Source organism: Anser cygnoides, chromosome 14 (genome assembly GCF_040182565.1).
Source record: "Anser cygnoides isolate HZ-2024a breed goose chromosome 14, Taihu_goose_T2T_genome, whole genome shotgun sequence".
Taxonomy (NCBI): Eukaryota; Metazoa; Chordata; class Aves; order Anseriformes; family Anatidae; genus Anser; species Anser cygnoides.
The window spans coordinates 19,975,125-19,994,552 of NC_089886.1; the positions used below are offsets into that span (position 1 = coordinate 19,975,125).

At 48.4% G+C, this 19,428-nt stretch overlaps 2 protein-coding genes and 1 pseudogene across 3 annotated transcripts; all 3 read right to left on the reverse strand.

Annotated features, from left to right (window-relative positions):
• Positions 1 to 687: 687 nt before the first annotated feature.
• LOC106034386 (E3 ubiquitin-protein ligase TRIM62-like) lies at positions 688 to 8,593 on the reverse strand. The gene is made up of 8 exons (XM_066977171.1): positions 8,454 to 8,593; positions 6,667 to 6,794; positions 5,649 to 6,295; positions 4,897 to 4,992; positions 3,639 to 3,872; positions 3,520 to 3,542; positions 2,921 to 3,063; positions 688 to 1,556 (listed from the first exon to the last, which is right to left on the reverse strand). Exons 2-8 carry the CDS (start codon positions 6,734 to 6,736, stop codon positions 1,075 to 1,077), a joined length of 1,695 nt encoding a protein of 564 aa, XP_066833272.1. The 5' UTR covers positions 6,737 to 6,794; positions 8,454 to 8,593; the 3' UTR covers positions 688 to 1,074.
• On the reverse strand, positions 8,271 to 13,369 carry LOC136786386 (E3 ubiquitin-protein ligase TRIM8-like). 2 transcript variants are annotated; one of them, XM_066977172.1, is made up of 6 exons: positions 12,728 to 13,369; positions 11,970 to 12,065; positions 10,712 to 10,945; positions 10,593 to 10,615; positions 9,994 to 10,136; positions 8,271 to 8,997 (listed from the first exon to the last, which is right to left on the reverse strand). In XM_066977172.1, exons 1-6 carry the CDS (start codon positions 13,367 to 13,369, stop codon positions 8,510 to 8,512), a joined length of 1,626 nt encoding a protein of 541 aa, XP_066833273.1. In that variant the 3' UTR covers positions 8,271 to 8,509. The 2 variants fall into 2 exon arrangements, with proteins under 2 accessions (XP_066833273.1, XP_066833274.1); XM_066977173.1 differs by lacking the exon at positions 8,271 to 8,997 and having other exon boundaries at positions 10,000 to 10,497.
• A 3,655-nt stretch (positions 13,370 to 17,024) lies between these two features.
• LOC125182887 (uncharacterized) lies at positions 17,025 to 18,248 on the reverse strand (annotated as a pseudogene).
• Positions 18,249 to 19,428: the final 1,180 nt, after the last annotated feature.

Genomic DNA, 19,428 nt, shown 5'->3' on the forward strand with positions numbered 1-19,428 from the left:
ATAGAGCTTGACACAGCCAACACAGCTGCATTCAGGATGAAGGGGGCCTCTGAGACACACCTCCACCCACGCGGTTTTCCATATCATTTTGGTGTATACCATGCTTAAGGCAAAAAGGAGTCACTTTCTTCTGAGACTGAACAGGGCTTGGTTTTAGCATGTGCAAAACCCCAGTGTTTCTCAAGGTCCTTCACTTTCCCTGCCAGAGTGGAGGGCTCCTTCCTGGACCTCCTCATGCAAATACCCTGGCTGTCTGAAGTCTGAAGCAGGAGAACTACTTGCAGCGGGCAGGAATATCACCTCATCCTCTCCAAGGTGTCTGGACAGTCCTAAGAACAAGCCAATCCAGACCCCACATGACACAGACTGAAGGCACTGGAGTTTTCCTCTCTATTGCTCCCTTCACTGTGAGACTTTGTGCAGGTGAGGAGAATATTAAAACTGAGGCAAGAAGCAGACAAGTGACACACCAGAGAGCTCACAGGTGCCAGGGGCTGAGAGCATCAGAGTGCACAGGAAGCCGAGGGTCCTTGCTTGGGGTCTCTGCTCGTCTCCCAGGCCGGCCGTGCTCCTGCTGTGCAGGACAGGGCAAGGGGGTGGAGGTGCATTAGGGCAGAGAAAACACTGCTTGTGAGTGCTGCAGCAGTTAATGTTGTGCGATATACTTCTTAATAAACCAGATTACCATTGAGTTTTGCAAACTGTATTACTTTAATAACATCCATCCACCACAGCAATCTATACAGTTGAACTAAAGTACAACTTCACAGTATTTTCATCATGATTATCAGAAGTAAGAAGTAAGATAGGAGTTCCTGCAGCAAGCCACAGTGTGCTGAAAATCTGAGCAGAAACATGTAGAGGTAGGGTCTCATTTTCTCATTCTCTCTCTCAATTCAGCCCATTGCTGCTGAAGACCAGAACCTGATTATAACTTGGGGACAGGCTGCCCACTCACAGGCCCAGACCAAAGCCCAATTTCTGTTTTGCCAAGGTAGCAGAGTCCATACAGCAGCAGCCCTGATATGCAGAGAAATAAAGCTTAAAAGGCAAGACAGACCTGCTCCCACATCTCTACAGGAGTCTCAGGGAGCCGCTAGAAATGCTGAAGGCAGCATGGACAGGATAGCTCGCAGGGATGTTTACTGTCTGTATGAGCTGACATCTCTTAGCAAGGACTGTATCACTGATGTTATAAAATGACACTGTATTTCTTCTGCAGTCCAGCTCTACCCTGACCGTGCTGATAGCTGTAGTAGCAGCCTTTTCTGTGATCTTTGTATTATCTAGGAACACTCTGAAATTTCTGCCATCCTTTTGCAGGTAGCAATGAAAACACTGATGAGTGATCCCCAGCTTCCAGTGCCTTGTGCGGCTGGTGTCCACCTCCCAGAAGTGCCAGCCCTCCGAGAAGCTCTGGATGCTGTGCACAGGCAGGAGATCTCTCACTCCATACATTGCCATTTGTTGCTGCATAAGGGAGTTTGCAGTGAGTTCATAGTCACCTATATTGAATATACCCGTGCGAGATGGTGCAAAAGTCAGATGTTCATGAACTATAAAAAGAAAAAAAAAAACAACAGTAAAACAGCGAAAACAGTATTTCTGAAATACAGTATTTCTACTGATGAAAAAAAATCTTGAGCCTATCCAAGTTATTGAAAGTATATATAAATTGAAAACACCTTCTGCACCTCTCTTAACTACTCCTACATAATTCCAAATGAAGTGAAAAACACAATTCAAGATATGCTGATATTTCACAATTTTAACACACCTTTTGCGTTTTGTTTCCAACTAGAGTAACTCCTAGATTTTAGTTTTCATCATTATCCTGCACAGTTTCATTACGTATTTTAAAAAACTTCCCGGATTAAATTTCACACACAGGAGTTGTGTAAACAGTAGCACAGCCATTTTATAAATGCTTATTTACTTAGTACCATTTGAATCCACTTTATAGAACTTTCAAAACTTCCTAGCATAAACCTTCAGAAGCAGTCAATTCTGCCCTCAGGAATTTACTAAATGTTCTTATTCAAACCATCTCTTACAAGTAATACATTTCAATATTGTGACATTTTCTGCCCTGGAAGTTATCCTTTCAGGAAACAGAAACAATGGCAGTGACTTGGGCAATTAACTAAAACTGCTCGAATGGGATAGGCAATTACAAAACCATGGATCCATAGCTTTCTAGCCAGAACAGTTCCGGAAAATGCTTACAGGGACCACAGTGACAGCCTGGGAGTGGTGATGCTGTGATTCTTCATCTGCCAGGGCTGTGCGCATGGTGGGTTGGTTAGGTCTGCACTTCGCCCACTACCACACACACCCTGCAGAAACCTTTCCACCCCAGCTGTTGCTGGGTCCCAACTGCCGGCTCACTGTCAGCAAGGGATAACATGATGGCATGGGAACCAGAATTTTTTTAATTTAGTTGGACAAGCATCTCACTGCGTACAGTACCAAGACTGTACATTGGTCTTTCAACACAGCATAAAAGAGTAGACTGATTTACATAGAAAGAATAGATTGTTTACATTTTAAGACAAACTCCACCTGCTGCTGCGGAGTGCTCACCTTTTCTTGTGCTTTGAATTAAAGTTACACAACCCACTTTGATGCTACTGACAGAAGAGGTGTCGCTATTCTCTTCCCTTCATCCTCCCAGAAAATTCCTGGGACCTCTGCACCTCTTTACCCACAGACCATTTTAACAGGGTGCATTCAAAGCATGTCTCAAAGCACTGAGGCCCAGCACAAGCTCCCTTTTTATGCAGACATATGCAAAAGCCAAATGCAGTGTTACTAATCAGTTCTAGATATTCAGTGTATTGCTGTCTTGTTACAGTCCTTTCTTAAATATGGTTTGTTGACTTCTCCGTCTTCCCTCTCACTTAGTGAACTGGTCACTTACCAGGTAATGATTCACCTGAGAAGTCTATGTCCAAGATGAATTGCTGGAAAAGTGTTAGAATAGCCTCTTTTGTTGTTTCACCTAAAATAATGGGTGGCTTTGGCAGTTGTACAGCAGCTTTTTCAGGAGCCGGCCTCCTTATCCTAGAACATGCAGAAAGGCATCAGAAGAGCAGCAAGTCATGGGAAGACCATCCCCAATCCCATCCCTGAGCCAACAACTGAGCCAAGCAGAGGGCAACGCAATGTGGAGGATGACTCAGAATAGAAGCTCATCTGTCCTTTGCGTGCCCACGCAAGGACCTAAATATTCAAGAATTGCCCTCAGAGTTGGTCTCAAGAGCAGGTGCTGATGGTGAAGAAAGATAACTCTTGCTGTAGGTGGAGGTTCACACACGACTTCAGTTAAAATTCTGGGGCTTCCCCAGATCTCTGATGAAGTCAGGCGTAGTGTGTGCAGTCAGCGCGCTGAAGGGGTGACCAGTACGAGCCCAGGGCCTGCTGTCTGTGCGAAATGGGCCATCAGCCCGGGACTGATGGAGGATCGACCATCAGCAGCAGAGTGAAATGCAAAAATAGACCACCCAGTGAAGAGCTTACCTGGCTTTTATCTCTGTCAAACCCTGTAAAAGACATTTTGAAAGCAGAATTAGCATAATGCAAGCAAAGGCCAACTGAAGAGCTGCAGTATCACTGGGAAGAGAGAGGCTGTTAGGTACCTTAGTGAAAAGTAGTGGGTCTTTCTGATCTCTTAGAGCCTCCAGCTCCTGTAGATCATGGCTGGTTTCATCTTTCCTCTCTTTGTATGTTTGTATCTGTGCCTGAATTTGAGAAAGCTGTTGCTCCTCACCGTGGCTGAGGGTTTCCAGGAGCTCTCCTTTTCTGCTACCCAGCCGCTTATACATCTCATCAAAGAGATTCTCCAGCCGATTCCTTCGCAAACTCTCCGCAGCCTTTTAAGAAAACATTTTCAAAGCTGTTAGGGACAGAATCTTACATTTTCCATGCGAACTCTGACTCAGAAAAGAGCCTGCTCTTTTCTGTGCTTAAGGAAGTATTCCTACTTTTTCCACATGGCAACACACCAACCCCAGCTCCTCTCTGCTTGGATTTCCAGTGCTGGGAAGTTCACTGCTCTCAGCAGGACCAGAATTGTATAGCAGCTGAAAAAGCAGCAGTTCTTGCAGAAAGCTTGCTCAAGGCTTTCCCCTATACATATCTTTCCTTCTTCTGCACTGGTATTTTTCTACGGATCCATTGCCTTTTGTCCTTTCAAGGAAGGGTGAGGAAAAATGCTTTATCTGCTTACTGCCTCCACCAAGCTGCCGTCAGTGTTGACAAACAGCTACACTGCCACAAACAGGACGCTGCCAATGGGTACAGTTCTGCCTTCAGACTAGAAGGGAACATTTGCCTTTCCTGAGGACAGGACTTCCAATCCCATCACTTCCACTGTTGGAGGAAGTCAAGTACCAGTTCTGCCTAAGCAGAGTGAAGTAGGATTTGGAGACCTGTGTTAAACTCCCTGCTCCCTCAGTTTTTAGCTAGGCATTTGTGTGCTGAGAGCAAAAACCAAACACTTTGGGGCAATCTTTTAACCTCATGACTACCAACTTCTTAGACCCACAGGCTGACCTAATAGGATTTAGATCACTATAAAGTTGTCTTCATCTTTCCCCTAAAGATTTCAAGGTACTAAGGCTGGAAAAAAACAAACTACCACCACCAAACAGAAGGCATGGACTCAACAACAGCTTTCAAGCTCAAAGGTCCTTTGTAAACTGAAAATGTATTTCTCAGACGGATAAGAAAGTTGTTCTCCAGCCCCCCACAAGGAAGAAACCTTGGAAATATCTGAGAAACCACCAGGAACTTAAAAGCTTTGAGATCCATGATCAGGGGAAGGGAGAAAGAAAACCTTAGCTACAGCTACAAGCATAAACCATCCCCTAGGTAATATGGAATCGGGGAACAAACCTTTACGTCCGTCTCTTGTTTCAGCAGATTTTCTAAGCTTCTATTCACTTCAGCTTCGTATTTTTTCACTGATTGCAGAGTTTTAGGAAAATCATTCTGTGAAAATAACCAGATGGAGATAACAGGACAGGACAGACATACATGCACCAGATCAGCAATTTTATGGAAATGGGTTAAGCTAAACCTGAAGAAACTTTGTTCACTGCATGCTCTCAACACAAACCAATGCAGAAATCTTTTACTGGAAGATTGTCCCTGACCAAAAAACATGATTCTGAGTGCGGGAAAGGTATTTTCAAAACAAAAACTGTTCATGTGCAAGAGACACACCGAAACCATTCATGTGCGAGAGACACACCGAAAGCTACTTTTATTGGTGGCTGCTTCCTTTCTCTTACTCCGCCGTTAATTTCTGTTGCACAAATGCAGCGCAGGATGATTTTCCTGTTTGAAAGTGAAACAAGAACCAAAAGCAAAGCCACAAGCTCTCATTCCCACCAGTCTGGCTCCTCAGGATGGGAAGAAAGGGTTTATATCCTCTTGATTTACATCCCAAGAGGCAAGCCCGGAGTCAATCTGTGGCACAACCAGACCTGGGGCTAAAAGCCAGATATCCCAAGAAGGGGGCTTCACCCCAACCCGAGCCTGCGCACCTGAAGCTCAGGATGTTTCATCCCTGTGCTGCAGGCACATGCCACAGACCCCATGGTTTGAGCACCCCCTGTCCAGGCAGCCTTCCGGCAGCCTCTTACCTGCGCTTGGCCAAAAGCCTCTTCCACACTGATGATCTTGTGGCTGTTGTGGGAGCTGGTGACACAGCACAGTACGCAGATGCAGACCGAGTCTGTCACGCAGTAGCACTCGAGCAGTTTGCCATGCTGGGGGCATCTCCTCTCTGCCAAAACATGGACATCAGAGGGCTCCACCAGGACATGGTCTTTCAGGGAAGCCTTTGTGCTGTGCTTGTCCAGGTGCGCTTGGCACAGGGACGTCTCACAGCTCAGGCAGGTCTTCACCGCTGGCAGGGGCTTCTCAAGGCAGAAATCACACATGACCTCCTCGTTTTGCTGGCCTGAACTTTCTTCCATCTCTTCACGTTGCACTTGATGCTTTTCTTCCTCTCCATGAGTGCTGTCTTGCCCACAGGTATCCACAAACTTCTGTACTACGTTGCGGAGCTGGATGTTGGGCTGCAGCTCCGTAGGGGGAACCGCCTGGGTGTTGCACAGCGGGCAGCTGAAGAGGCTATGTGGGCAACACCGAAGTGCCTCCTGGATGCACTCCTTGCAGAAGCTGTGGCCGCAGGCGAGGGACACAGGGCTCCTATAAAGGCCCAGGCAGATGGGGCAGGTCAGCTCTTCCTGCAGAGCGCTCACTGCATGCGGCTCTGCCATGGCATCTGAAAAAAGTAGGCGTGGAAACCGAGCGAGGGCTGAGTGCCAGAGGGAGGGGACTGGTGGGAAAAGCAACCCTGGGAGGCCAGTTTCCTATAACCGCCCAGAAGCAGGAAGCTGTCACCATCTCCTCCTTGCAAGGACGTCCTCCTGCATCCTAGCAGCTTGCATGTCCCCTTTGAACATGCTGCCCAGCCTGCGCTTGCATCTTGCTTCACCAAAAAGCTGCCAGGGGTTTCCCATCCCTGCCAGGAAGAATCCTGCGCAGCAGCTTCAGTACGGGGAGCTTGGCTGCTGCAAGCAAAGCACAGCAAATAGTCAACCCCTGCTTAAATCGGGGGAGCAGCAGCTAAGAAATGGAGCTTTCTATCTGTACCTGATGTAACTTTACTTTCTGCTAGTCCTCTTGTAGAAATTCCTTGAGACAACATCTGGAGATCCTCCATCCTTAAAGCCTGGCCCTGCGTCCACTTTTTCCAGCTCCAGCAGGTCCTTACCTTCCCTCTATTTGAGTACAAAGGGACAGGAAGAAAAAAATGTAGGAAATCGTCTCCATCTGCACTTCATCCAGGTGGGTGATCCCAGCCCAGACCCTCTGCAGGTGGTCGTGAGAGGGGCTGCTCCTGTCCTTCCCCGCTCAAGTGGCTACGTCTTAGGTGTTAGTTCCTCCTCGAAACAGAAGGGAAGGACACCCTTCAACTCCCTCACTTCAGGAGCAGGGGAGAGAGGAGGATGGAGGCACCTTATTTTTACTGTTCTGAGAGCTGCTTCTCTCCCTGTGCTCTCTCTGCGGTCTGGTTTCTGCCAGGCGGCAATGCCTGGAGCTGAGCTTCTGCTCCGCTCCTACAGGCGTGCTCAAAGCCCTGAGCAGATGCAAGAAGAGGGAGAACAGAATGTGTACGGAGGGTGGAGAAACAGGGGATTACTCTACTCAGGGGGTTCTCTACTTCAGGATTTCTCTTAAAGTGGAGATGGGTAAGAAATAGATCGCAGAGGACGAAGTGTCACAGGGGTTGAAGCAGCAAATGTGAAGGAACAGCTAGATTCAGTCCCTGCTTGAGAAATCCGTAATGGCCTATGATGCCTTGTCTCGCTGTAACTTTGAGTAAAATTAGGGTTAGGAGAAAATGTGACTGCAACTTAAGTGTGGGAGTGTCACAAACACACAGTTGCTTGTAAACGGAACCCTATGGTCTTCATCTCTGATAAAACATTTTTGTGGTAATAAAAGCCATTTATGTGGTAAATAAAAAAAAAAAAAGTTTTCATCAGAATCCTGCAGTCATGTGCCTGCTAAGGAAAGTGAAACTAAAAGGGCTACTGGGATGGCCAGCAAGCATCTCCTCAATGTTAATTGTGTGGACATGGTTCCCTCTGGCTCAGCTGGAATATGGAACAGCTTTGCAGCAGGGGGTGCCAGAACAGAGGGGCACACGCAGTAGTTCTTGAGCTCAGCAAGCAACACAACAGTTTTTCAAAGAAGAAAACAAGTGAACAAGTGGGCAGGCTGCCCACTCACAGGCCCAGCCCAAAGCCCAATTTCTGTTGTGCCAATGTAGTAGATTCCATACAGCAGCAGCCTTGATATGTAGAGAACCAAAGCCTAAAAGGCAAGACAGACCTGCTGAGAGAGGGAGTTAGGAGAATCTTAGCAATAGAGAGAGAGCGCTGACAGTATCAAACTAGTGGATGCTGCTTAATGTCTTTGCTAACTATTGTGCATTGTGCAAATTAACTAAAGCAAGAAGCCTTGGGCCCCTTACCAAGGTTAGTCTCTTGATAAGAGTGTTACCCTATCCTAAGAAACTGGCCAAAACTGGTCCTGCGGATGGACAAGAGCCAAGGAGCAAGTGAGTCTGCGCAAAGACAAGAGGTCAACTAGCAGTGATGAGGAAGAGTCACCAACCTTCATCCACATGACCCCCGGCGACCACTACCAGGAGACACTGTGCAAGCACGGATGGGAGGAGCTTATGGAAATGACTTCTTGAACTAATTTTAATATGAAGCAGGACAGGTTATGCATATGTATAGGCACATTGTGAAACTTCATGCATATGTAACTCTTTGCTGCATATAACCAAGGCAAGTTGCTGCGTCGCGTGTTCACGACTTTGGTGGGACTACCCCCCGTGCTGCCCAGCACTGAATAAGCATACCTACTTTACAATCTTACTGATTGTGGAGTCCGTTTTCCGCAAGTCACTGCTCCCACATCTCTACAGGAGTCTCAGGTAGCCGCTAGAAATGCTGAAGGCAGCACGGACAGGATAGCTCGCAGGGATGTTTACTGTCTGTATAAGCTGATGTCTCTTAGCAAGGACTCCATCCTTGTTGGACATGTTACAAAATGACACTGTATTTCTTCTGCAGTCCAGCTCTACCCTGACCGTGCTGATAGCTGTAGTAACTGCCTTTTCTGTGATCTTTTTACAATCTAGGAACACACTGAGATTACTGCCATCCATTTGCAGGTAGCAATGAAAAGTCTGATGAGTGATCCCCAGCTTCCAGTGCGTTGTGTGGCTGGTGTCCACCTCCCAGAATTGCCAGCCCTCCGAGAAGCTCTGAGTGCTGTACACGGGCCTGAAGTCCACGTCTGTGTACATTGCCCTTTGTTGATAAAGGCAGGGGATTACAGAGAGTTCCTTGTCATCTACATGAAATACACGTGTGTGACATGGCATAAAAGTCAGATGTACATGAGCTATAAAAAGAAAAAAAAAAAAAAACAAAACATTACGGTCAACAGATAGTTCTGCAGATTTTCATACATCTCCATTGCTGAAAACAAAACCCTTGAGCCTACCCAAGTTATTAAAAATATATATTAATTGCATTAATTGAAAACTCCTTCTGCACGTCTCTTAACTACTCCTGTGTAGTTCCAAATGAAGAAAACACAGTTCAAGATATGCTGATATATCACAATTTTAACACACCTTTTGCCTTTTGTTTCCAACTAGAGTAACTCCTAGATTTTAGTTTCCATCTTTATGCTGCACAGCTTCATTACGCATTTAAAAAAACTCCCCGGATTAAATTTCACACACAAGTTGTGTGAACAGCCATTTTATAAATGTTTATTATAAATACTTATTTGCTTAGTACCATTTGAATCCACTTTATAGAACTTTCAAAACTTCCTAGCATAAACCTTCAGAAGCAGTCGATTCTGCCCTCAGGAATTTACTAGATATTCTTAATTCAGACCATCTCTTACAGGTAATGCATTTCAATATCGAGGCATTTTCTGCCCTGGAAGTTATCCCTTCAGGAAACAGAAACAGGGGCAGTGACTTGGGAAAATAACTAAAACTGCTTGAATTTTAAGACAAACTCCACCTGCTGCTGCTGAGTGCTCACCTTTTCTTGTGCTTTGAATTAAAGTTACACAACCCACTTTGATGCTACTGACAGAAGAGGTGTCGCTATTCTCTTCCCTTCATCCTCCCAGAAAATTCCTGGGACCTCTGCACCTCTTTACCCACAGACCATTTTAACAGGGTGCATTCAAAGCATGTCTCAAAGCACTGAGGCCCAGCACAAGCTCCCTTTTTATGCAGACATATGCAAAAGCCAAATGCAGTGTTACTAATCAGTTCTAGATATTCAGTGTATTGCTGTCTTGTTACAGTCCTTTCTTAAATATGGTTTGTTGACTTCTCCGTCTTCCCTCTCACTTAGTGAACTGGTCACTTACCAGGTAATGATTCACCTGAGAAGTCTATGTCCAAGATGAATTGCTGGAAAAGTGTTAGAATAGCCTCTTTTGTTGTTTCACCTAAAATAATGGGTGGCTTTGGCAGTTGTACAGCAGCTTTTTCAGGAGCCGGCCTCCTTATCCTAGAACATGCAGAAAGGCATCAGAAGAGCAGCAAGTCATGGGAAGACCATCCCCAATCCCATCCCTGAGCCAACAACTGAGCCAAGCAGAGGGCAACGCAATGTGGAGGATGACTCAGAATAGAAGCTCATCTGTCCTTTGCGTGCCCACGCAAGGACCTAAATATTCAAGAATTGCCCTCAGAGTTGGTCTCAAGAGCAGGTGCTGATGGTGAAGAAAGATAACTCTTGCTGTAGGTGGAGGTTCACACACGACTTCAGTTAAAATTCTGGGGCTTCCCCAGATCTCTGATGAAGTCAGGCGTAGTGTGTGCAGTCAGCGCGCTGAAGGGGTGACCAGTACGAGCCCAGGGCCTGCTGTCTGTGCGAAATGGGCCATCAGCCCGGGACTGATGGAGGATCGACCATCAGCAGCAGAGTGAAATGCAAAAATAGACCACCCAGTGAAGAGCTTACCTGGCTTTTATCTCTGTCAAACCCTGTAAAAGACATTTTGAAAGCAGAATTAGCATAATGCAAGCAAAGGCCAACTGAAGAGCTGCAGTATCACTGGGAAGAGAGAGGCTGTTAGGTACCTTAGTGAAAAGTAGTGGGTCTTTCTGATCTCTTAGAGCCTCCAGCTCCTGTAGATCATGGCTGGTTTCATCTTTCCTCTCTTTGTATGTTTGTATCTGTGCCTGAATTTGAGAAAGCTGTTGCTCCTCACCGTGGCTGAGGGTTTCCAGGAGCTCTCCTTTTCTGCTACCCAGCCGCTTATACATCTCATCAAAGAGATTCTCCAGCCGATTCCTTCGCAAACTCTCCGCAGCCTTTTAAGAAAACATTTTCAAAGCTGTTAGGGACAGAATCTTACATTTTCCATGCGAACTCTGACTCAGAAAAGAGCCTGCTCTTTTCTGTGCTTAAGGAAGTATTCCTACTTTTTCCACATGGCAACACACCAACCCCAGCTCCTCTCTGCTTGGATTTCCAGTGCTGGGAAGTTCACTGCTCTCAGCAGGACCAGAATTGTATAGCAGCTGAAAAAGCAGCAGTTCTTGCAGAAAGCTTGCTCAAGGCTTTCCCCTATACATATCTTTCCTTCTTCTGCACTGGTATTTTTCTACGGATCCATTGCCTTTTGTCCTTTCAAGGAAGGGTGAGGAAAAATGCTTTATCTGCTTACTGCCTCCACCAAGCTGCCGTCAGTGTTGACAAACAGCTACACTGCCACAAACAGGACGCTGCCAATGGGTACAGTTCTGCCTTCAGACTAGAAGGGAACATTTGCCTTTCCTGAGGACAGGACTTCCAATCCCATCACTTCCACTGTTGGAGGAAGTCAAGTACCAGTTCTGCCTAAGCAGAGTGAAGTAGGATTTGGAGACCTGTGTTAAACTCCCTGCTCCCTCAGTTTTTAGCTAGGCATTTGTGTGCTGAGAGCAAAAACCAAACACTTTGGGGCAATCTTTTAACCTCATGACTACCAACTTCTTAGACCCACAGGCTGACCTAATAGGATTTAGATCACTATAAAGTTGTCTTCATCTTTCCCCTAAAGATTTCAAGGTACTAAGGCTGGAAAAAAACAAACTACCACCACCAAACAGAAGGCATGGACTCAACAACAGCTTTCAAGCTCAAAGGTCCTTTGTAAACTGAAAATGTATTTCTCAGACGGATAAGAAAGTTGTTCTCCAGCCCCCCACAAGGAAGAAACCTTGGAAATATCTGAGAAACCACCAGGAACTTAAAAGCTTTGAGATCCATGATCAGGGGAAGGGAGAAAGAAAACCTTAGCTACAGCTACAAGCATAAACCATCCCCTAGGTAATATGGAATCGGGGAACAAACCTTTACGTCCGTCTCTTGTTTCAGCAGATTTTCTAAGCTTCTATTCACTTCAGCTTCGTATTTTTTCACTGATTGCAGAGTTTTAGGAAAATCATTCTGTGAAAATAACCAGATGGAGATAACAGGACAGGACAGACATACATGCACCAGATCAGCAATTTTATGGAAATGGGTTAAGCTAAACCTGAAGAAACTTTGTTCACTGCATGCTCTCAACACAAACCAATGCAGAAATCTTTTACTGGAAGATTGTCCCTGACCAAAAAACATGATTCTGAGTGCGGGAAAGGTATTTTCAAAACAAAAACTGTTCATGTGCAAGAGACACACCGAAACCATTCATGTGCGAGAGACACACCGAAAGCTACTTTTATTGGTGGCTGCTTCCTTTCTCTTACTCCGCCGTTAATTTCTGTTGCACAAATGCAGCGCAGGATGATTTTCCTGTTTGAAAGTGAAACAAGAACCAAAAGCAAAGCCACAAGCTCTCATTCCCACCAGTCTGGCTCCTCAGGATGGGAAGAAAGGGTTTATATCCTCTTGATTTACATCCCAAGAGGCAAGCCCGGAGTCAATCTGTGGCACAACCAGACCTGGGGCTAAAAGCCAGATATCCCAAGAAGGGGGCTTCACCCCAACCCGAGCCTGCGCACCTGACGCTCAGGATGTTTCATCCCTGTGCTGCAGGCAGCTCTCCATGCCACAGACCCCATGGTTTGAGCACCCCCTGTCCAGGCAGCCTTCCGGCAGCCTCTTACCTGCGCTTGGCCAAAAGCCTCTTCCACACTGATGATCTTGTGGCTGTTGTGGGAGCTGGCGACACAGCACAGCGCACAGACGCAGACCGAGTCTGTCACGCAGTAGCACTCGAGCAGTTTGCCATGCTGGGGGCATCTCCTCTCTGCCAAAACATGGACATCAGAGGGCTCCACCAGGAAATGGTCTTTCAGGGAAGCCTTTGTGCTGTGCTTGTCCAGGTGCGCTTGGCACAGGGACGTCTCACAGCTCAGGCAGGTCTTCACCGCTGGCAGGGGCTTCTCAAGGCAGAAATCACACATGACCTCCTCGTTTTGCTGGCCTGAACTTTCTTCCATCTCTTCACGTTGCACTTGATGCTTTTCTTCCTCTCCATGAGTGCTGTCTTGCCCACAGGTATCCACAAACTTCTGTACTACGTTGCGGAGCTGGATGTTGGGCTGCAGCTCCGTAGGGGGAACCGCCTGGGTGTTGCACAGCGGGCAGCTGAAGAGGCTATGTGGGCAACACCGAAGTGCCTCCTGGATGCACTCCTTGCAGAAGCTGTGGCCGCAGGCGAGGGACACAGGGCTCCTATAAAGGCCCAGGCAGATGGGGCAGGTCAGCTCTTCCTGCAGAGCGCTCACTGCATGCGGCTCTGCCATGGCATCTGAAAAAAGTAGGCGTGGAAACCGAGCGAGGGCTGAGTGCCAGAGGGAGGGGACTGGTGGGAAAAGCAACCCTGGGAGGCCAGTTTCCTATAACCGCCCAGAAGCAGGAAGCTGTCACCATCTCCTCCTTGCAAGGACGTCCTCCTGCATCCTAGCAGCTTGCATGTCCCCTTTGAACATGCTGCCCAGCCTGCGCTTGCATCTTGCTTCACCAAAAAGCTGCCAGGGGTTTCCCATCCCTGCCAGGAAGAATCCTGCGCAGCAGCTTCAGTACGGGGAGCTTGGCTGCTGCAAGCAAAGCACAGCAAATAGTCAACCCCTGCTTAAATCGGGGGAGCAGCAGCTAAGAAATGGAGCTTTCTATCTGTACCTGATGTAACTTTACTTTCTGCTAGTCCTCTTGTAGAAATTCCTTGAGACAACATCTGGAGATCCTCCATCCTTAAAGCCTGGCCCTGCGTCCACTTTTTCCAGCTCCAGCAGGTCCTTACCTTCCCTCTATTTGAGTACAAAGGGACAGGAAGAAAAAAATGTAGGAAATCGTCTCCATCTGCACTTCATCCAGGTGGGTGATCCCAGCCCAGACCCTCTGCAGGTGGTCGTGAGAGGGGCTGCTCCTGTCCTTCCCCGCTCAAGTGGCTACGTCTTAGGTGTTAGTTCCTCCTCGAAACAGAAGGGAAGGACACCCTTCAACTCCCTCACTTCAGGAGCAGGGGAGAGAGGAGGATGGAGGCACCTTATTTTTACTGTTCTGAGAGCTGCTTCTCTCCCTGTGCTCTCTCTGCGGTCTGGTTTCTGCCAGGCGGCAATGCCTGGAGCTGAGCTTCTGCTCCGCTCCTACAGGCGTGCTCAAAGCCCTGAGCAGATGCAAGAAGAGGGAGAACAGAATGTGTACGGAGGGTGGAGAAACAGGGGATTACTCTACTCAGGGGGTTCTCTACTTCAGGATTTCTCTTAAAGTGGAGATGGGTAAGAAATAGATCGCAGAGGACGAAGTGTCACAGGGGTTGAAGCAGCAAATGTGAAGGAACAGCTAGATTCAGTCCCTGCTTGAGAAATCCGTAATGGCCTATGATGCCTTGTCTCGCTGTAACTTTGAGTAAAATTAGGGTTAGGAGAAAATGTGACTGCAACTTAAGTGTGGGAGTGTCACAAACACACAGTTGCTTGTAAACGGAACCCTATGGTCTTCATCTCTGATAAAACATTTTTGTGGTAATAAAAGCCATTTATGTGGTAAATAAAAAAAAAAAAAGTTTTCATCAGAATCCTGCAGTCATGTGCCTGCTAAGGAAAGTGAAACTAAAAGGGCTACTGGGATGGCCAGCAAGCATCTCCTCAATGTTAATTGTGTGGACATGGTTCCCTCTGGCTCAGCTGGAATATGGAACAGCTTTGCAGCAGGGGGTGCCAGAACAGAGGGGCACACGCAGTAGTTCTTGAGCTCAGCTAGCAACACAACAGTTTTGAACAGGAGAAAATGTGACTTTCCAATCAGCTCTACTATGAAGCTGAAAATGATGTTAGCACTTTGTTCCATCTGCTTTTATTTGTTTTAATTTATACATCTGCAGAAATGTCCTATCTGTCACATGTTTTGCCTTCCTCTTTCCCAAGTCCTGTTTCTCCATGTAGCTGATAAGCTGGGCTGAAAAGTTCAAGACTTTCCTCTTCCTTTCTTCTGAGAAGCTTTAGCACAAATCCTACTGTCAGTAAGTGTCCTAGCAAAAGCTGTCCCTGTGAGACCCTTGTGGCAGAGCCCTTAGTGTCCGAGGTGCCTGCAAAGGCTGGTGGTAGTGGGCTGCTCTCAGCTGCTCCTGGATTCCTGAGGTCTTGCTAAAGATGTATTGCTCTATCCAAGATTTCTGAGCCAGTGCCCAGGCAATGTTTTTGTGTTTGATTAAATGCCCTGAGGAGAAAGTTATTTGAGTTATTTTTCAAGAATTTATCTTATAAACCTCTTCCTGATGATATTCACTTCTTGGTCCTGTCTGACTCACTGCACCTGCAGGGGAGGGGTACAGCTATTCCCTCCAGATCATAGAGGGCAAGCTCCTTATTAGCTTGCTGCCCATTGCCTGCTCCCTAATGCTTTCTTATGACCTTGGCCCACTGACTGCTTCAGAGATTTTTCTGTTCTCTCCAAGCGATGTTTCTTCTCATTGCCAAGCACTGTGTGTCCTTTATTATTTTTCTCTTCTCCATGGAGTCTGTGGTTTCATTTTGCAGTACTGCTGATCGCTTTTCCCCAGCTGTGTCAGACACGACAAACACTGCATTCAGTGCTCACCTGGCCTTGCTGTCCGCTTCCCCCAAAATGCAGAAAACTGCTGCCTTCTGTTGCCTTTCCTCACCTCCAGCGTGGCAGAACTTGCATTTGCAAATGCTGCGCTTTGTACCTATGGCACCGGCTGACTGCCACATTGCTGCATGCATCCCAAACCAAAAGACCTGGTCCTTCTCTGCGTGGAGCCCAGGAGGGCTGCATTAGGGCTTGCCCCCTGCAGGAGCCCGTGGGTGTTTTGTGGCCGCTGAGGGTTTCTCACTGCGCCCTGCAGTCTGAGACAAGCTGGGGCTGCCCCACGGCACGCTGCTGTGTGCGCTGCTGGGCGTGCTGCCTTCAGTCGGACTGGCCTGAAGTCTTGCTTCTTTACCCTTGATTAATTAAAGTTATTAATCCTTTCATTTAAGAAAGAATTAATCTCCTTAATTTCCTTCAGGAGTTTGGATAGCCAGAAGGTGCTGGAAGCTGCAGATAGTGACCACTGTAAATAATCTGCTGCTATCTCCTGAGCCATTTGCAGGCAGCCTGCGTGGCATAATGGTGTGCTGCCTCAGCCAAACAGGCTTTTTAGTTCTTCCCTTTGGACTCTGTTCCCTTTGGCCATGGCAATGACAGTCCAGGCCCTTGTTTCTTGCCTGTGTTCCAGATCAGCCATGTGTGGAAACCCGAGTCAGGCTGGCTGCAGGAGAAATGCTTTTGTACAGGGCGCTTTGGTGCCGCGATGCCTTATTCCACCATTTTGTAGGAAGCCTCCTCCTGTACCTGCAGCCCACACCTTTGTGGGGAGTTTGCTGCTGACAGGGGAAGGCCTGATGTTAGTTTCCCAGATTAGTTTTTTAATGTCCCAGCTTGAAATGCTGCAACCCAGCAGCTCTTCACAAAGTCCCTCGTTTTCTCAAGGCTGGGTCCCTGGGTTTGTACCAGCTCACAGTGTGCAGTGAGGTGACCAGCTCTGCCTAACTGTGACAAGAGGCAGCTTCAGTGTCTCCCTTTTTCCTGGAGGGAGGGCTAAACTCAGCAGCGGGGCAGAGCTAACATCACAAGCGAGCAACAGCTTAGTTGCCAGCTGGGTTCATTTTTCCACATAATTTTGAAATAAAAATTCAGAGATGGTTGGATTTGACTGATTGCAGAAACCCAGTAGAAGAAAACTGGACTTGTCTTTCCCAGACGTGAGTGTGAAGGACTGAGGATGCTTCCTGAGCCACGTCCCTTCCTCCCCTGCCATAGTGTCCAGTGGAGAGCCCCCAGCACGTGGGGACCACATGAGTTCGCTGTTCTCTTTGGACAGCTGAGTTACTGCCCGGACCTGAAACAAATGGCTCGCGGTGATGAATTGAGATGGTGCTGATGACAAAAGGGCTTTCACCGAAGAGTTTTTCCATTTAGCAGTAGTGAACTAAATCCTTTCCCTGCCTCTCTCCAGGCAGATGCTGATATTTTGCAAACCCACTGACATGAAGACTCCTTGTGATAGAAGACCAGCGTGAGCAGATATGGAGTGTGCCAAGCTGCAGGTAAATCTAATCCCTCTCTGTGCCCTTCTCCAGCAGGCTCTGCACGGGCAGTGAATCCTCAGTGCTTCAGGGTACTACCAAGAGCCTGGGGCATTGTATGTTCCCTTTTTGGCAGGATCAGGTCCTGAGCATGTATGCAGTGCCACAATTTCCCTCTAAAATCATAGGATCATAAAATCACAGAATCCTTTAGGTGTTGGCGGTGGGGAGGTCTCTCCTCTCTGCCCTGCAGGCTGGTGCCCGATGAAGGGCAGCTCCCTGCACATCTGAGCTCTCTGCCTGGCTGCAATTCCTTCAGTGCTCAGCACATGTGGAGTCCTTGTGGCTGTCAACCTGAAAGGGAAGCAGAGATGCTCAGACACGCAGAGAGCCCCAGAAGGTCTGCAGGAGCGCTCTGCCCACACCTCACCCACTGCAGCCGCTGCACAGCCATTGTGGCTTGCCTGGGGCAGGTCTGCTCCTGCTGCAAAGCTTGCCAAGGGCTGCTCAGCCCATGCCAAGTGCAGCCTCCTGTGCAACGCAGGCAGCCAGAGCCTGCAGATGAAGGGAGCAAGACACCCTCGCTCTGGCTCGGCAGCGGAGTGGGGATTTGGGGAGGGGGATCTGTTGGGGAATGGTGTCTTCTTACCTGCTGGAGGCTGCTGAGAGACACAAGAGATCCAAGTCTGAAGAGGTACTTGGAGGTACAGACCATGTATGGAAAAATAAAATGTATCCAGCCAAGGACTGATGAGGAGAGAAAGAGGGAACAGAGATTGTAGGACCCAAAACTGGCAACACCTAAAGTAAGCTCTGCACCAGCCCCTAAAGATGTACAGTGAGCACAGAAGGCAGGAGCTGGGTGGAGAGAGCAAAGCTGGGCAGGGAGAGCAACAGCAAGCTGGGAGGAAGTGCCTGCAGGTGAGCCAGGCAGCTGCTGCAGGCAGAGAGGTCGGTGCCACTGGGCAAGCGGGCAGACGTCCCTGAACTGGCAGGAGGCAGACACCAAACCTTTCCCCACTCCTCCCTGCAAAGGCACCTTCCAGACCTGGCCAGCGAGCTGGGATGGAGAAATGCTGGGATTGGGCAAATGCACGTGTTACTTTACATGAAGCCTCCAGAGCTCCTGCGCAGGACCTCAGGCGGTGCTAGCGCTGAATTCCCCGCCGGAGAGCGGGGAGCTCTGAGCCGGTGGCAGCCCCGTGCTGGGCTCCATGGCAGGGACAGCCCCGTCCCTGCACAGCCAGCCCCACAGAGCCCAGGGCATGTCAGGCACCAGATGCTGCTGCCTGAGGCACAGATGGATGCCGACACTAAAAGGGCAGCCCAGGACAGCTGGTCAGACAGTGAAATGAATCCCAGGCAGCAGCGGTGGTGTTTCCCAGCACCCCAGGCCCAGTGCTTTGAGACCAGGGGGCAGTTGTACCTGCACAGCTCGGCCCGAGGCAGAGGCTGCTGGCACAGGGCAGCAGGGCGGAGCTGCCCTGCTTACCCAGCAGCGTGGCAGCACTGTGAAGCCTCCAGCGATGTTTGTTCCCTCCCCACCTTCATCCTGGGCAGCTGAAGGGGCTGCTCTCTGCTCTTCTCACTGAGCTGCTGCTTTCCCGCTAACGGCAATCCCCGCACTCCTCCACTTCGGGTGTGAGCACCTGGCTCCCAGTCCCTGCATTCGTGTGTCCCTTGCCCTTGGCACTTCCGAGACCAACCAGCTTCAAACCACGCGTTTGCTCCGTCACACGGGTATCCTCCAGGTGCTGGCATGGAGCCAACAGACCCCCGTGAGGGGGATGCTGTTGAAGGTCAGGCATTTAGAAGATGCTGAAGATGCTCCCTCTCGGACCAAGGGGCAGCCGTCATCTCACCCAGCCCAGCTCTGCCTGCAGGTGGGGGCATGGCCACGCTGCCCTCGTTGCCCACACTGCCGGCCAGCCAAGGGCAGCAGCAGCAGTTGTCCCTACGCCCAAAAGCCAGCTCTTGACTTATTTTCTCCTCCCACAAGGCATGCTGAGCCTGGTTCAGGAGATAAGGCTGCTTCTGTTTATCCAGGGTGAGCAGGCATGCAAGCTACAACCAGAGCAGCGCCCAGGCTTGTGAAAAGAAGTTGTTTTATCAGAAAGTTATGCCCAAAGGATGAACTGCCCTGGTATTGTGGCTTTTGGTTTCTTTTTTTCAAAGGGATGAAACTAATTGTTGGACTAACAGAGCTGCAGCATGGATTTAGCTATGTATTCACGACCAGCTCCCCACAACTCTTAGGTCTGCTTGCAATATAA

Coding starts and splice junctions, on each gene's coding strand:
- LOC106034386 (XM_066977171.1), bottom strand. CDS start 6,736: ATGGAGGATCTCCAGATGTTGTCTCAAGGAATTTCTACAAGAGGACTA. Junction 3,873..4,896: donor AACAAGAGACGGACGTAAAG/GTTTGTTCCCCG, acceptor TTTTCTTAAAAG/GCTGCGGAGAGTTTGCGAAG. Junction 1,557..2,920: donor CTCAGGTGAATCATTACCTG/GTAAGTGACCAG, acceptor TTCTTTTTATAG/TTCATGAACATCTGACTTTT.
- LOC136786386 (XM_066977172.1), bottom strand. CDS start 13,369: ATGGCAGAGCCGCATGCAGTGAGCGCTCTGCAGGAAGAGCTGACCTGC. Junction 10,137..10,592: donor TTGACAGAGATAAAAGCCAG/GTAAGCTCTTCA, acceptor TGCATGTTCTAG/GATAAGGAGGCCGGCTCCTG. Junction 8,998..9,993: donor CTCAGGTGAATCATTACCTG/GTAAGTGACCAG, acceptor TTCTTTTTATAG/CTCATGTACATCTGACTTTT.